This window comes from Alligator mississippiensis, chromosome 8 (genome assembly GCF_030867095.1).
Source record: "Alligator mississippiensis isolate rAllMis1 chromosome 8, rAllMis1, whole genome shotgun sequence".
Classification (NCBI taxonomy): Eukaryota; Metazoa; Chordata; order Crocodylia; family Alligatoridae; genus Alligator; species Alligator mississippiensis.
Window position 1 is genome coordinate 74,690,945 of NC_081831.1, and position 12,090 is coordinate 74,703,034.

Sequence of the window (12,090 nt, forward strand, 5' to 3'; positions counted from 1 at the left end):
AAATCTAACGACCTATTTGGCGCGCACGTACACACGCACACACACAAACCCAGATTCTTTATTCTCAGACTAGACACTTCAGTTGAGTCTGGAACTTAACCGTGTCTTCAAAACCGTCCTCTAAATAGCACCAAGCAAGGGCATCCTCAGCATATGCTGGATGGGAAGCTCCATGTTTGGGATGACATTGGACTACTGTGTTTTCTCTGCTCTAGGAGAAGCCCAAGACATTTTGGGTGTTTCTACTCCCAGCCTTCTCCCTTTGTTTCTTTATAGTAGGGGCCTGATCTAAAGCTCACTGGAGCCAATGGGCGATCTTTCCTTCACCCAGAGCGGGCTTTGATTTGGTCTTCACCTGGTGCAGGAACCTTTCGGTCTTCTCGAACTCGTCCTGCCCAGGGTCCTGGCGTTTCCCCTGGTGCACCTGCTGTGCTCCTAACCGTGTCTCCTGACTGGTTAATCTCTGCCCCCCTCATCTTCAGCAGGACCCCACAACATCCCACTTCTTACGTACCACTTCTTGTTTCACTCTCAGCTACACTAAAAGGGCTCTGTAGACACGGCATACCCTACCTGCAGCAGCTGTCGTCTCATGATTTGTTGCTTCAGTAAATGGTTCCTCATTGTATATCCATTCACTGTGGCTGCCGTGGGCACTGAGCCTGCAGCTGGTATAGTGCCTGGCTCCTGAAGTCTGGCAACAATGCCTGGGTTTTGATCCTGCCAAGAAAGATAAAAAAATAGAAGAAGTCAACTTCCCCGGGGAGATAACAACAGATGCCATTATCACATTCATCAGGGCCTCCTCCCCAACTCCAGTTTCTATCCCATCTTGAACCACTTGCTGGCTTAGGTGCCTGCAACACAAAATGGCACATGTCATTACTCTTGGAGCAGCAGAGCACTTGGACATTAGGGTATATCAACATGGGAGGAACTCAGAGGAGCAAAGGCTAATTCAAAATCCTCTGGTACTGGCCCAAGGCCATGGGCCACTGCAACCCGTGGGCATCTCCCTGGGTGAAGGGATGCAAGTCAAACCCTAGGTTTTCCACCAGTTCCCTGACTGTTACATTGATAGACATAAAGAAAAGAAGTTGCACTAAAGAAGCAGCTAGCTGTTGGATAGAGGTAATGGAATAAAAATGCCCAGCAAACAAAATGAGGGTGAGGGGAATAGAAAGAGGAGAGCCATGTTCTTAGAGAGATCGGAAACTATGAGGACCAGGATCAGAGTGGTAAGTGGCTGGTCTGAATGATCTGAGAAACCTGGCAAGAAGCTGAATGCAAAAAGGAAAGAAGAGTTTGCAGAAATACAGGACCAAAGTCTTGGCGGGTGTACGTGGGACTGATCCACAGCTGGTAAAAACTGACATGGCTCCAGAGCAGCCAACAACAGACGCATCTGTTTACATCAACGGTGGTTCTGCACCATGCGAATGGAGGTGTGGACAGAAGGGAAGGATTCAAGAAGCCATTAATCCCTCCAGCATTGCTAAGACAGCTTAAGGGGGAAAGAGAATCTAACAAAACTAAACCAAACCAAACCAAACCACCATCCACCACTGAAGACAAAACCATCATAGGTGGAAACCAAGGGGGAAAAGTAAGTGAAAAAACTGCATCCTTAAAGCAAAAGAGAAGGAGACACTCCAGCAAGGTCCATAAACAGCTCCCAGTATAACTCCCCACTCTCCACTTTAACATCCAGCTATTACATTATTTATGACGTTTTGTTATTATTGGCAGACAGAAGTATGTACATTATACCCAGCATCCTTAACTAGGGCGTGCTTCCTTTGTTTTCAGAATGGAAGCCCACATCCTTTGTTTGAAAATCAATGTTATCAGAAGATAAGCAAGAAGAAAACGGTCGTTGCCTTTTTGACATCTGACAATTAGAATCAGGCTAAACTGGAGAAAACAGGATACGAGCCATATTTTGGAGAGACCAGAAGGAAACATCAGGTGATGTTTGTTGAGGCAGGCTCTCCGAGCTGGGACGTCTTCCACCGTGGGTCTGCCACGAAGAATGACCCAAGTCATTCCAAGATTTTTTTTTATAGGATTACCGGGAAGGTCACTGAAATTACTCACTTTTATGGCACCTCTTTTTGTTGCAGCACTTAGGTCTATTATGCAAAACCACAATTGATGAAATGTAAATGCCTGCGAGATAATTTACCAAAAGACACAAACCTGCAGCTCATCACGGGTCTCATTATCATTCCTATTCATGGGCAGTCTCATAAGACCAGACATTATTACTGCTGCTTTGCTTACAATCCTGCTGGACACTGTGCCTCCTCCCACATCCCTTCCTCCCTCCCACAGTAGGAGAAAGGGGGAGGGAGGGAGGGAGGAAATGTGATTTACTCCTGATGTAAATATGAAAGTTCATGTGCAGCTAGTGTTCTGCTTTCATGTCAGATATTATTCTGCAGCCATAGTTAAGCTTTGAATAATACAAATTGCCTCCAGGGGAATATTTGAAAGAGCAGGGATTCAGTTTGTGTACACGGCACATGAAAGACACTGAAATGTTCATACCACCAAAATCCCTGCCATCGAGCCAATTTCCTCCCAACTTGTCTTGTTGTGTGCAGAGGGTCTGTGCTTACTGAAGCAAATGAGTTTAGTGCAAGGACAATCATTGTGATGTTTAGCTCAGGGCTATTGCATTAACAAGTCAGAACATTAAAGTCTCTTTTACTAATCATGTCCGGCTCATTCTAATTTTCCCTAAACATCATTAGGAAAATAATGTTGATTTTTCCATATTATTAATGGTAAAGAAGTGTAAATCACGTTACTAATTGCGGCTCTTGTACTGCAGCAGGAGAACGGCTTAATTATACAGGATGTTTTTGCAAGCACCCTATAGCAATAACAACATTCAGCCAAGTTCATTGGCAAATGCACAGAATGGCTTACTACGTTTTTGGAGGAAATTTGGCTAACATTTAATTAGCTACTAAAGAAAGCAATATATAGATCTAATTTTTGCTTTTGAGGAAATTAGGACAAAATGGCACAGATGAGAACGCAAGGAATGCATTCAGTGTCTTTCATTTTACAGTTCGCATTTTGGATACAGGAAAAAAAAAAAGCAAGGTAAAAGAAAGAAAAGTTCTTTCTTCTCGCCACTAGTGGGAACTACTGTCTTCTCTTACAGTAGAAAATAACCATGTTAGTGTCATAACTAAGAATAGCTCCTGCATGTGGTCTAAGGGACCTGCTATCTGTACCAAAGGTTAATGAACTTTAAACATTTTTCCTTTTCATCACTCCCCAAGAAGAAAAAAAATCACTTTCCTTTCCATGCTAAGGCCAAGCCAAACAAGCCACAGTCTAAACTGGCCCGTACTTTGCACCATCCCATTTTAAATTTCAGGAAGAGAGCAGACTGAGTAAGATTTTAATTTGAAGGCCAGAAACCATAGCTGAGGGTGTTCGCACATTCAGGGCGGCGGGACCTGAATACTTGCGGGTTCCAGACAATGGCACTGATGCCTGCTGCGGATTCAAAGAATTCAGCTTGGTTTTTTGAGAGTAGCTCCCAGCTTTTCTCTTTTTCTCTCCCGAACTCAAACTCAAACATCACCCCGACAGTATCCTTCCCAAACAGCCTGCTAGGAAGAGCTCGCTGTTAAGAGCACGTGTTTCTGTTGCTAGGCAAATTGTCACCCAGCCGGTTCAGCTCTCCTACAGAACTCCGTGGGCTTTGCAATTTGGCAATTTTTTGTTTGAGCTGGGATTGGTGCTAACTTCACTGCTTTGAATCACCGGGTACAAACCCGGCGTCGCATGCAGCTGCCAGGAGCAAGCAGGCAACAATTAGTCAGAGTTTTCAGGAACGTGTATGTTTATACTCCCTGCTCGGGAGCTGGGCTTGCATCAGTCTTTTCATACCCCTTGGACACCTCACTTGCCATTCGCATCACAAACAGCTCATTTGGTGTGCAAGGATAGACCGCTAGACACACGTAGATGCATAAATTGCGATTTGAAATTAGAATTTCAATAGGGGGGTCCTGCAGTTGCAGAAAAGCATGTGCTTACCTGGAGCCGCACCATGGTTTGAAAGTATACACGTACCCACTAAAAACCTGGCCCGCAACTGCACTAAGCACCCGTGCACATCAGCTGTGCCGCCCGTGTGGCTATGTTTCTGAAAGTCCAGCCTGCGCTGATCAGTGATTGATCTGGTAATCACACACTTGCTCATTTGAGTGAGAACCCAGACGTGTGCAATCCCTAATTCCTCAAGGCCATCCAAGACCGTATAAACCGTGACTTCCCTGAGATCACATTCGGGGATCTAGTCACCCTTGATGTACAGGAAAGAATCCCACCATTCCCCTTAGTCCAAAGTATTCCCTGGTTTTGTTTGGGTTTTTTTACAACTAGTTGAAACAGTGGACTCATTCATCATTCCAAAACTTTCCCATCTGCTCTTAAGGTGGAACTCAGAAAAATATAGTATAAAGCAGCTCAAATGCTCAAACGTACTGATTTAGGCCTAGAGCTATGGGAGATCTCCGCAGTATTTCAGTAAGGGAGTGAAGGGGAGACTGCAAGCTGCTGGACAAAGGTCATTTATCTAACATCAGAAACACAGTATCTGTACCAAAATGGCTCTGGGAAAAGCATATTTTTGTGTTCAAGACATGAGTTGCCAGGTGAGACCATCGAGCATTACATCACGGACCCACACAAATAAAGCTAAGTCATGAATTTGAACAGTTAACAGATGGACTAATTGGAAACTGATTTTTTTTTTGTGGTTCTAACAAATAACCAGGTCAAAGCAAGGTTACTAGGAGAGAGAGACTTAACTTTGCAAAGAAGAGAGGGGTTCACCAATGAAAGTATTAATAAACAGTAGAAAAGCTAAACAGCTGCTAATTAAAAATGCATACAGTCACTGCATTTAGCAAGTTTCTTCCATTTTGAAAGATAAGTAATACTCCCATTACTTTCGACAGGGAATGCAACTGAATCCAATAATTTCACATCTTAAAACAGAAGAAATGTTTCAATGCAACCATGGTACTAGAAAATAAAAGACAAAATACAAAGGTAAACAGACAGCGGCCATCAGCCTTGTTTGCAATTTAAACACAGGGGTTAGAAAAAAATCTCAGTAATCTCAGTTATCTTTCTGAGCCAAAGGCATTTAACTGTGAAATAATTTCAAATCAGCTGTATGCTAGAAATCTGGAACAGAAGAAATGCTGTTTCTGGCTCTGCTACTGGCTCACTGGGTGGCCTTAGACTCATCATCCAACATGCGGTGTTGAATTCAGCATACGTGTTTTAAAATGGCAACAATACCCTGGCGGGTTGCTGTCAAGCTGTATAGCATTTGGAGGGGTGGAAAGTTCCACATAAGAGTTTTCTGCTCGCTGCTGGGGGGTTGCAGATCCTTAGTCTGAAAATATTATCTCTTGGTTTCCTTGTTTCCCCAGTTCTGTGCAATCACACCTGTAGTCTTGGGCTTAATAGGCTGTGTCTGCACTGCTGACTTCAACGTCATCCTCAAGCCCATGCCAACTGATGCTCTACACAGTAAACCCATCATCCCAACATTGGATGCTACTGAACCCCAGTTCTGATGTTGACCCCACTGCTGCTTTCCTCCAAGCCTGCAGCTTTCTGCAGTGCTTTTGGAGCATACTCATGAATACAGACCTCAGGCACAGGAAGTGTGCCAATATCCCTGGTTCCTGACTCATGGCCCTCCCATACCCCACGCGTACTCTGCCGACTGCTCACAAAAAAGAGAGAAGCAATCGGCACGCTGATTCCTAACAGGGCTCTACTCAGTGTGGACAGCTTGGGCCTGGGCTACACAGTACGGCTTGTGGTTTAGGCTGGTCAGGATGCCTTCAAGATCAACTCTTAGTGTTAGTGGAGTCATGCCCATGTTTGGGCTGCAAGCTCTTCAGGCAGGGGCTGGCTTTCTGTTCTGTTTTTCTTTTCAGGGTCCGGCCCATGGCTGTACAGCTCTTCGGCACTCTCACAATACAAACATTGGTGGTAATGTTCATACCTGTCACAGGAGCTTTGTGTTCAGGTCAATGTAAAGGTCAATAAAGAATCCCCACACGTGTTGCCTCCACCTGTACCTCCACGCAGGGATAGGTCAAGACACCCCTATATTCAAGAGGAAAAGCTGAGCACAGCCTTTACTGTGCAGCTGGTAAGTGGATATTAAAATCTGAAACCATTTAGGTTGAGCCGGGACTTCCTTCCTCCGTACAAAGCCGATATGCACAACACAGAACTGTGAGCTGGCAGAATTGTCAAGGCTCTCCACTTAAAACTGAAGTGAAGCTTGTAACATGCTGTGATCATTTACATTGCAGCAAGATCACATGGGCAGCATGCACAGACTATGACCTTTATTTGCTGCCTCCAATATGACTTTATATTTTCTCTTTGGGAGATTTCTTCCTTTCTCTGTCCCCACCTCCCTCCGGATTCTGCTTTCAGCCCTGAGATGCTCGACAAGATAAAATTGATTCTTTCAGCTCAGAAATCTTTTGAACCGTTTTATTTTTGTGTTTGTTTGTCTTAGAACAATGTCTGAACATTGATAAAACAAACTGTGTGGCTCAATGGGTCGCTTTTTCCCCATCTTTCACCCATTTACTTGATATACAACTATGTGAAATACTATCAGACTCAAGTTTCTAAGCTTATCTCAGGGGCTGTCAGTCAGGAAAAGGCTTTGTTTGAAGACTGTAAGTGATCCATGGGTATATGGTTTTGTAAAAAAAAGAAAAAAGTTCTTTTAAGTTCTTTTTTTCTTCTGTTCTTACAGCATTGGCATGCTCAGCCTCACACAAAGGTAACCTCCTTCTTTGATGGAGGCAAAATGACAAGATCGCTACACCTGGCTGACAATTATACAAGGGACTCCTTTGGTCAAGTAAAATAGAAGACATACCAATCTCTTTCCAGCTGTTCTTATAGTGTGCGCTGTTCAAAAGAAAGAAAAATAGCCGCAATTCTATTTACAAATACTTTCAGGCTTTTAATAGGATGGAAAGTGAGTCCAGCTCCTCTTTCCAAAAACAATTCGTCAAATTAGTTTAACTTTTATAGAAGGAGTTTGTTGCATTGTTCTGTTTGCCACAGATGGTTTTATTCAACAAAATAAACCTTGGAATGAAAAAGGAAAAAGAAAAAAGCATGTAAAATCTATGGCGAGTTATTGCATGTGTTGTTTTACTTTATATGAAGGAAAGTGCATGCTTCATCAGGTCTAGCTGAGGTCAGGCTACTTAGGGTGTTAAAACCAGTACCAGACTGGCAGGAGGAAGAGACACGGGCAACTGGTTTGAGCACCCTCCTCTGAGCCCTGGGCACAATAGCACACTCACTGATTCACTGGGTGCCCTGAACAGCATTCGTTCTTAGCCTTCGAGTCATAGTGGTAGTGTCTACATCAGATGCGACTCCCTTGCCTTCGGCTGGAGGAGGCTGCAGACTGCACCTTTGGTTCGAGCATCCTTTGCCGGCAGATTGCCCAGGCATCATTAATGGCAGGAGAACATGCTTCACTCCATCACCCTGAGAGGTAAGCGCTGACATGGGCAGAGGTGGGATCACAGATTCCCCCTTGGAAGCAGCCAGGAAGTCAGGAGGGCAGGGAGGGATCCACCAGTGTCCTACATATTGCACACAAGGCAGATCTGTATCAGGCTTGAATTCTGAGATGTGTGTTCATTCTGACCGGGCTCTTTTGATCCCTTGTCCTTTCTAATGTGTCATCTGCCTTAGTTCTCACCCATATACACGCCCACCCACACTTCCTGAGGTGGGTGTTTCTTGCTGATCTATATTCCATGGTGTTGAAATCCAAAATTGAATTCTCTGCAAAGAGCAGAATGTTTATATTTGGCTTGTTCCAGCTGTCACCGATTCTCCAGTCCTTGACACTGTACTCCTGTTCCCACGGAGGGCAGTGCGCCTATAAATTCAGTGAGATCATCTAAAACTGTATTTATCTCGTCCAGTTTCAGCTGGTAGTCCTTCTGCCTGACTCTCCAAGGTTGCCCTGGTCCCAATGACAAACTACAGTGTCTGGCATCTATAAAGCACAGTTTGACTCAAGTAATCCATGCATTATGTCAAGGCACGCTCTCTAGCAGAGGCGCTGATGAGGTTCAGAAGAGCTGGTGTAGCTGAACGTGCAATGGAAGCAGAAGAAAAGTGACAGCCCAACGTGGATTTCATGTATTAAAACCAGAGAAAAAGGATCTGATTGAGCAACAGAGTTAGGTTTGCTTCAGACATGAGGTAAAGGACAAAACTTAGTGTTGCTGAAAGAGTTCAGTCCTACAACTGCCAATTTTGAGAAGCTGGGTGAGTTTTACATGCCTGGCCTCCAGCAGGGTAACCACAGGAGGAGTTGTAGAACTGCCCGGTTTTAAATAAACTGTAGCTTTCATTTTTGAGAATTTCTTTTCTTTTTCTTTTCAATTTGAAGGTGAGATTTTCAAAGACAGGGGCCCCGGTCTCACTGACTGGCGATAGGTGGGTACCCAGTTCCTATCTGGAAAGGTGCTGTCATGTAATCCCCAGCCCCTCCAAGCACAGCACACAAATGCTGGGTGTCGAGCATGGAGCCGACCATGCTCATGAACAGAAATCACTCTTTCCATGTTCATTCTTTCACCTGTTCCCATATTTTCTTGCCAAGACCGGGAACCGAAAACTCCCAGATTGTACAAACCACCCAATTAGATGTTGTAACAACTTAAAAAAAAAAAATGGTCTAAAATAACTGATTAGATAAATAATCAGTGACCTTCTCTGCTAAGTAGCTCTTGAATTCAATTTTTTATAGCCAAGATGCTAATATATGAGAAAAGGGGAGAGGCAGGGAGAAAATAAAGTCGATTTTGTCCGTGAGGTACGTGGTGCCATTCTGTTTTGTTTTTTAATGAAAAATATTTATTTAAACCCCCAATGCTGAAATGCTATAACCAAGTCAACTCCATCTGCCCTTAAAAATGCCTTCCTTCCCTCCCTCCTTGTTCCATTCAGATTGTATTTACAAACTGTAGAGGGCTCATTTTTTCTTGTGTCATTTCATTATTACAGAGTTGAGATCACTAGCCATCTGCAGCTTCATTTCATCAAGCTCTGATTTGTCCTTGGAGCAAGGTCATCTGGGACAAGAACATAAAATGCCGCTTTCCACAACTGACAGTTCTTTATGCCTTCCTGTAAATGTCCCCACTAATTTTAAATAATTTTACCACTTCAGACATCTTTTTTTCCCCTCAAAAAAGGCTGATGTCCAAACACATTAATAAGGCTCTCATTATTTAACCACTGCATGACACCTTCTAAAAGCAATTAATGGTGTTTATTTGTAGATAACTGAAGCATTTCAAGCTCTAGCGGAGGAATCCTTGGTAGCTTCATGTGGCTTGTAGGATATTAGCTATGGGTCAGGAATTGGGACCCACTGTTCAGTGCTAACATACGCTTGGAGCACCTCCGGATGCCATCAACCAGAAAAAAACTGCAGCCCATGCACAAAAATTACCAGCTGCAAAATATACCCCCCTATGGTGGGTGCAGTGCTCATAAACCTGCATGTATACACGCTTGCTTGTAGAAATCAGCAGAGTGGTAAGAAACGATCTTCAGATGTGTCATGCAGAATCCCAAGCTAAAAACAAATAGGGCATTTACATGGGATTTTTACTCCAACCATATCCAATTTGTCATCAGTTTTGGGGGCATCTCCTTCTGAAGAGACTGCCACTCCAGATTATTTATATATAAAAAAAGAAAAGAAACCACAGGGCAAATTAATTTACAAGTCTCAATCAGTTCAAATCAGAAGGCGACAGAGAGTAATTAAATCATAGGGAAGCATCAGCGTTAGCTTTGGGGGTCAGTTCTTCATTTCTAGCTCCTGATTGCATACGCTGACAGCAACGGACAGCGGGTCCAGATTCTAATCTCCAGCTGGAGGCGTCTATCTCTGTATCTGGAAAATTCAGTCCTTGGCTCATGTAGTAGATTCTACGATGTGCTCTGATATGCGCAGGAATCGTGGTCACTAATATCATTTTGATGCATTTTACCTGCATGGCTTTTTACACCACAGAGCCCTGCCTATAAACATGTGCATGTTGCAGAGGCTTGATCTCAAAGTTTGGTCTGCAGTTACCTTGGCACGTAAGCTCCCCATTTCTGTGTACAAGCAAATCTGTACATGCAAATATCCCTTTGAACACACAAATGGGGGATTAGCTCATACAAACGTATGTGCATGTAATGGCCACGGACAGGTTTAAAAATCTGCCCCATGAAGTTGAACTATGCAAGGTCTGGGGGTTTTCAAATGGATCTAATTACTTACATGCCATTCAAGCTCTTTGGGCAGTGGATCCTGCCTGCCTTAGGTGACCCTTGGCAACCCCAGGTCAAGACATGTCTTTTTTTTTTTTCCCTAAATCTAAGCACAGGGCTCACTTCTCCTTGTGTAAGCCCATCTTTGTACTGACCCCAAAGTGCTAAGGGGACTCAGAGCTGCCCAAATGGTTTTGGTGTTTCAAAGTGATTTTGGTGCTTCAGAGCCTCCATGTCGTGGCAAAACTGATGGACTTCGATGCCTTGGAAAATGGCACAGGTGTGGGGAAGTCCTACCTGCTGCACTTGGCTCTTGTAACTGCCGCATAAGGAATGAGTGAGGGAGCTTGCTAGGTTTGTGGTCATAGCGTGCTGCGCTCCAGCGCTCTAGAGATAACTTACAGGCCCAGAGGGGATCATTAAAATTTGGCGTAGTTTAGAATAGCCGTGAGTTGGAACCAGCCACAGCTGGCCCCAGGATCTGAAAAGAAGGGATGAGGAGAGAAAACAGGAACAAAATTCATATGAAAAGGGGTCAGGCCTCATGCCCAAGATACGAAGGGCAACTGCAGTGCGTTGGGAATTTGAAGCTACAATCAATCAATATGGGTATGTCCCCGTTTCTGTAGCATGTCAGTGCCATACAGGTGCACACGCACATGATCTGGCCTTCCCTCACCCCTGTTCGGTAGGGAAGGATTATATTCTTGTGGGGCAAACAGAAATAACAGAGTAACTAAGTGACTTGTTCAAGGTCAGAAAAGGAGTCTGTGGCAGGGTTGGGAAAGGACTCAGCCTACTGAGCCCTACTCCAGTTACCTTGGTTAACCATGACACCATCCTTCCTTCAGACAGTTTACAGAAAAGGCAGCCATGGAACAGACACTGAGCAAACTCCCGGGATGCAAGATATTCCAGGATGGGGCAAACCTGCCTAACCTCAGGCATTTGGCTTGCGACTCCAGCTTCTGTCGTCCCTTCACGGTCCACCCACAAAGTCTCAAGAGTTACAGCAGTGTTGCTCTCATGGCTACAGCAGAAAGGTAGACTGAAAAGGCAGAGGGCCTGCTTCAGGCTGACTGCAAAGATGATTCAGTCCTGGTACCTCCCCATCCTCCAGGCTCACTCACAAGGCAAGAGATCTCCTTTTCCTGAGTCAGAAGTTAATTATCTGGGGTAACATCTTCAGACACAGTCCAGCTATGACTGGAGCGCACACTATGGCCAGCAGCTCTGTCCTCAGACATGCCGTGCTGCTCCTCAGCCTGAAGCAGTGCAGATGCAGGTGGGCCAATTAAGGCAGCTGGGGAACAGTGCCAATTAGCCCACCTGCAGCACCGCACAGCCACAACCACCAGGCTTCCAGCTGAGACAGCCAGCACAGACGAGTGGGTGCTTAAGGGAACAGAAAGTTTGCAGTCTAGATGTGGCCTAAGTGCCTTAGGCTCCCAGGTCCTACTTTCAAAAGTGATTTTGGTCCTTCAGATGCTCGATCTCACGGGAAGTCTGTGGGACTTAGATGCCTTGGAAAATTCTTCCCTTGGTATGCTGAGCTTTTATAGCTAGACAAGGAATCACTCAAGGGAACTAGAAGGTGGGTGCTATTTCCAACTTCCATTTGAGTCAGGGCCACTTGCAAGCATTTCTTTCACAGAGCCCCAGAACACCAGCGGTTAACTTCCCTTTGTTCACATCCAAATGATTAAG

General features: G+C 44.6%; 1 protein-coding gene across 4 annotated transcripts in view; it reads right to left on the reverse strand.

Moving 5' to 3' along the window:
* Positions 1–12,090, reverse strand: part of MAMLD1 (mastermind like domain containing 1) — a 306,332-nt gene that overhangs the window by 2,672 nt on the left and 291,570 nt on the right. For all 4 annotated transcript variants that reach the window (XM_019492771.2, XM_019492772.2, XM_014601200.3 and 1 more), the window contains exon 3: positions 574–720. In XM_019492771.2, coding sequence (XP_019348316.2) covers positions 574–720 — 147 coding nt within the window. The remainder of the gene's footprint in view (positions 1–573; positions 721–12,090) is intronic.